The sequence below is a fragment of the Limulus polyphemus genome, unplaced genomic scaffold, assembly GCF_000517525.1.
Source record: "Limulus polyphemus unplaced genomic scaffold, Limulus_polyphemus-2.1.2 Scaffold1971, whole genome shotgun sequence".
NCBI classification, from domain to species: domain Eukaryota; kingdom Metazoa; phylum Arthropoda; class Merostomata; order Xiphosura; family Limulidae; genus Limulus; species Limulus polyphemus.
The window spans coordinates 26,849-30,769 of record NW_013667581.1 but is presented as its reverse complement, the minus strand read 5'-3'; the positions used below and the strand labels follow the sequence as shown (position 1 = coordinate 30,769).

General features: G+C 31.7%; 1 protein-coding gene across 1 annotated transcript in view; it reads left to right on the top strand.

The window, feature by feature from the left end:
- Positions 1 to 3,921, top strand: part of LOC106465525 (centaurin-gamma-1A-like) — a 113,695-nt gene that overhangs the window by 91,542 nt on the left and 18,232 nt on the right. Inside the window, exons 11-12 of the mRNA XM_022393435.1 lie at positions 1,773 to 1,941; positions 3,412 to 3,572. Coding sequence (XP_022249143.1) covers positions 1,773 to 1,941; positions 3,412 to 3,572 — 330 coding nt within the window. The remainder of the gene's footprint in view (positions 1 to 1,772; positions 1,942 to 3,411; positions 3,573 to 3,921) is intronic.

Below are 3,921 nucleotides of genomic sequence, written 5' to 3'. Positions count from 1 at the left end.
AGTTTATCAATGTGCAGTTGTGGAATATTATCCTGTATTAGTGAGCCCCTTGTTTTACACAAAGTATTATACCTTGCTTTCATGCTGCCAAACAGTTTATCAATGTGCAGTTGTGGAATATTATCCTGTATTAGTGAGCCCCTTGTTTTACACAAAGCATTATACCTTGCTTTCATGCTGCCAAACAGTTTATCAATGTGTAGTTGTGGAATGTTATCCCATATTAGTGAGCCCCTTGTTTTACACAAAGTATTATGCCTTGCTTTCATGCTGCCAAACAGTTTATCAATGTGTAGTTGTGGAATATTATTCTGTATTAGTGAGCCCCTTGTCTAACACAAAGTATTATACCTTTCTTTCATGCTGCCAAACAGTTTATCAATGTGCAGTTGTGGAATATTGTCCTGTGTTACTCCTCCCCACATTTCAGCCGTGTTGTTTGGTTGCCTTTTAACTTTCTTAGTTATTGTAAGCCCTTATAGTCTCAGCAAATCGGAACTTTATGTAGACCAAGCTATGATTGTGAGTGTTCCTTCTCCTCTTTTATGACCAAGATAATGTTTCATCACATTTGCCAAAAAACTCAAACTTGGATTGATTTATAAAGAGCAGACACTTCTCCAGCTTTACTCATTCCACTGTTTGTAGTCCTATACTCATTTCAAACCTTTGGTTTTGTGTCTCTTCTCAGCTGTTGTTTTTGAGCAGTTACATGTCCATTGAGATCACTTTGTTGACACCTGTATTTATAACAAGGCCCATTGGAAAAATCTATACTCAGCTGTTGTCTGTCTCCCAGAGAACGTACCCTAAATTTTCTGTTTTCTACCTTGACCACTTCTATTATTCTAAGAACTTATGAGTAAAAGCAAACAAGAATATGTCAACCACACTACATTGCTATAGTGGTTTAGATGCTATTTATATCATCAGTTTTCATGAACAATGTCTGTTCTGGTGTAAACTGTATTAAGTAAGTGAATTGTAATTATTGTCAACTTTATTAAAGTCATTTACAAATCAGACTTTTAAGTTCAAGATAAATGATACAATATTGTTTATTTGTTTTATTTTTAACATCAGTTATTATTTTTTTTTTATATTATTGTTTTATTTGAATTAATTTTATTTCTATCATTCAGAAGAAATTGCAAATCAGCAAGCTAGTTTTCTTGTTCTTGGAGTGGTCAAGAAACTGCAGCATTAACAGGAGAAAGCTACATTAGTAATTCTAAGAACTTATGAATGAAAGCAAAGCAAAGTATTTCATAACATGTAAACCACCATATCCAATGTTAACAAGGCTATTTTCTCAATATTGGAGCTCACCAGGCTAACTGGGATGCAACAGACATAATAATAGTATTATTAATAGTACTTGTTTCATGTGCCCTCTTCAGTCTTGTATACAGCTCCTAATAGAACATGGAGTTTGTCACAATTGTTTTAGATAGAGTATCCTTGACACAGTTAAAAATTTGATTTGTACATTCTTGTTTTATGGTATTTCAGTCCTGTGAGCCATGACTGGAAACACTACTGCTGACCTGAGCATAGTTTAACTACTTTATACTGGTGTGGCACTTTCTAATTGGTTGGATAACAGCCAATCATTATAAAATGTCAACACGTGACTGTACTCTGATTTTTACTCTATAAAAGGGGTGACATCCAGTAATATTTGCCTTAAATACTCTTTTTCTTCACTGTGTCCATAATTATTTCAAATAATGTGTGTGTTTATTTATATATATATAATTAATAATTTTCAGGACTACATGGATAATGTTCATGGTAAAGAAATTCCTCTGATGCATGTCACAGTAAAGATTCCAGGACAGAAACCAAGAGGTTCTCGAGCACAACTCATCTCTTCAGGTCCATCATCACACCAAGTTAATGAGCTAGCCACAGAACTGAACAGCTTGACAGTTGGGGGAGGTATGTTTTCTAAAATCATAATTGTTATTTTGTGTGTGACGGTATTAAAACCAGGAAATTATGCTTGGCTTTTGGATTGAAATTTTCAAAACTGTGGAAGCATTGTTTAGTTTTCTTCTTTAGAGATTCCTATAGGATAGTGCATAGGTATATAATATGGTTTGTTTCTTGAATGAAATGTTTTTCTCTCATTCTTTGTGTTATATGAATGCCTCAAGTGAGTTAACATCACTGTCTTAACTACTGGATGATGAGAAAACTGTATTTTGTAAAGTATATTTTGTTGTTGAGCTACCCTGTTAGGTAGTTAAAACTGTGTAAATGTTAGCAGTTTTATTAACAGATGTTTAAATGTTAACAGTTTTATTAAGAAATGTTTAACTGCACATTGCAGCAATATCATTGTGTGTTTCCAACTTCACTTTTATAGTATATCTTATTTAATTATTACCTTAGAGCTCTCTCGAAATTCATACTATTTAACCATTTAATAGCATGCTATTAACCTTCTGATTTCTTCTGCAATGTAATCCAGAAAATAATAAGCAACCATTTGTCTAACCTCTTTTGAAGCATGAAATTGTTTTACTAAGAATATTTTAAAGGCTTGTATTGAAGAGGAAAAAAATTACTAACTGCATCAGTTATCGAACTTTGACTAATGCAACATTTTGATGTCACAAGATGGTGATGGTATCTGAAGTGCATCTGTGGTGGTGGTGGTGGTGAAATCCTAACATTACAACTAATATTTGCTTGGCATTCCAGCATAAAAAAGAGATTTTAAGATCAGTTTACTAACAACTCTACTGTAAGTCCTGGCATTATAAAATAACCTTTTTTTTTCTAATTGAATTAAGCTGCTTTCAGTTAACTAACATATTTATAATCATATTTATTTTTTACACAACATATGATAGTTACACCCACATGAAAGGGAGGAGAACAGTAAACTTTGTTAGTATGAGATAGAAACAATCTTTCGTGACACCTCAAAAAATGATCTTTTATTGTATCATAGTAACACGAGTGGCTTTAAGTATATTTTGAATCAATTTTATTTAATGTTAGTTAGTGGAAACCCTCCTGGTTAAAGTAGTTTCTTATTATGCATTTGTTTTGTTATAACAACTGTGATTTGTATATTGTACTAAAAGAAATTTAATTCAGAGAACATGTTTTCTGTTTTTACTATTTAAAAGCTTTATTTTATAACGTAACACTTTTCACAGTTAATCTAAGTACAAAAGTATCAAGAAAATACACTATTTCCAAGTTATTGTTATTACTTGAAGATTAATACAAATTTAGTTTTACAAAAAATATTAATTATTAGCTCATGATTTGAATAGTTTCATAATTTGTTTCTTTGTATGTTATTTTGAAACTCAAACATATCGTCATCATCAACTTTCACTTCCACCATTCACCTTATCTCTTGTGGTATACATATCTTTTTTAAATTCGAAGATCAAGAAAGAGAAGTCCATTTCTCAGCCAGTATTGACATGATTCGTGATGGCCAGAGTCGTTTATCATTGGCCAGTAACTGTGATGACCCTGTCCTGATTACCAATCGTCCTGCTGAAGCAGGTAGGATACATGTACAATGCAGGATTGGACAAGTGGTTGCTTAAGTGTGTGTGATGAAAACATAATATACAAATTACTGTAATAAGCATGTGGTAATTGCTTATAAATTGTACATAAATGCAAAGGAGAATCAATGTTTTAATTGAAATGTTATTGATCAGAGATATTATTTTTCTAATTACTAGTTGGATTCATTATGATTTATTTTTTGTATTATTAATGGTTTTTGCTGCCAACTGGTTCTTTGGTGCTGTAACAAATGAAGAAATTGGGAAAAAAAAGGAGTTTTTAAATTATTTGCATCTAATTTCTTCTAGGTATTACTTGAACTTTTATATTTTATTTATTTATTCACATATCTATATAATATGTGTGTGTGTAATAAAA